Raw genomic sequence first — 932 nt, forward strand, 5'->3', positions numbered from 1 at the left:
ACGTCTTCGCGAGACACGCCAAACGCAATAGCGGTCTCGGAGGAACCAACAGAAGGCGTAACCGAACGGGGAGGAACAAGACTTGAGCCAGGAGCTTCAACAGCCGCGTCACTTGGGGATGGAGCCACAGGAGCCCGTACAGGTGACGGCAGAGTCACAGCAACAGCAGGAGTATCGCCCATGGCATCCGGAACAGCAGGGGCTTCAGTAGGAGCCGGCGTCATCGACGAACGAGTGCAAGAACGACGATGAGCACGGGAACCGAAGTCACATTCGGGGCCCCAGTCGAGAAAGCTCGCAAGGAGCTCCTCGTCCGACGTGTGGGGCTCAGACGAAGCGGTCGAAGCCATGCCGGTCGGTGGTGCACCCAAAGAGTCGCTTGGAAGCACCACAGGCGGTACGGTCGGCGAGCGAGGCGAAGGAGAGGCGGAAGCCGGTCTAGCAGCAGCAGCAGACGCAGCAGACACAGGAGGCATGGCCATCCTCCCGGACGGACCTATCCAAGCCCCAAGTAAACAGGCCCGCACAAGTCAGGCGTGGGTAACTCGGGGTCGGACAAATCCGACGGGGAACGACACCTCTGGCCTACAGCGCAATTTCCGGAATGGCAAGACTGAGGGGACGCCCACGCCAGAGGGAGGGTGAGTGTATCAGATATGACAAGTGTAGAGTTGTAGCCAATCAGAGGCAGGCTCAGTTTAACTTCAATTTAATACAGAAAAGCAGATGTAGGGCGGCTGTGGAACCTTCTAGAAGGTTCCATTCGCCTGAACTGTGGGGGGCGGCACTTATCGTTTCGCGCGCCCTCCCCTAAGCTAGTGTTTCCTGAAATACAGATGTATCTGCGTATTAATCCCTTCAAACCGGGGGATTTTATGCTGACGTAGCGCTGTATATACAGCGTGAATATATATATATATATATATATATAT

The 932-nt window shown here is 56.1% G+C and overlaps 1 protein-coding gene across 1 annotated transcript; it reads right to left on the bottom strand.

The window, feature by feature from the left end:
- Positions 1–140: 140 nt before the first annotated feature.
- Positions 141–482, bottom strand: PPTG_24938 (hypothetical protein; the record flags this gene model as incomplete). Its single annotated transcript, XM_008918975.1, has 1 exon — positions 141–482. A coding segment is annotated over one exon (342 nt), but the record flags the coding sequence as incomplete, so codon positions are not given.
- Between the last annotated feature and the right edge of the window lie 450 nt (positions 483–932).

The sequence above is a fragment of the Phytophthora parasitica genome, assembly GCF_000247585.1.
Source record: "Phytophthora parasitica INRA-310 unplaced genomic scaffold supercont2.407, whole genome shotgun sequence".
NCBI lineage: Eukaryota > Oomycota > Peronosporomycetes > Peronosporales > Peronosporaceae > Phytophthora > Phytophthora nicotianae.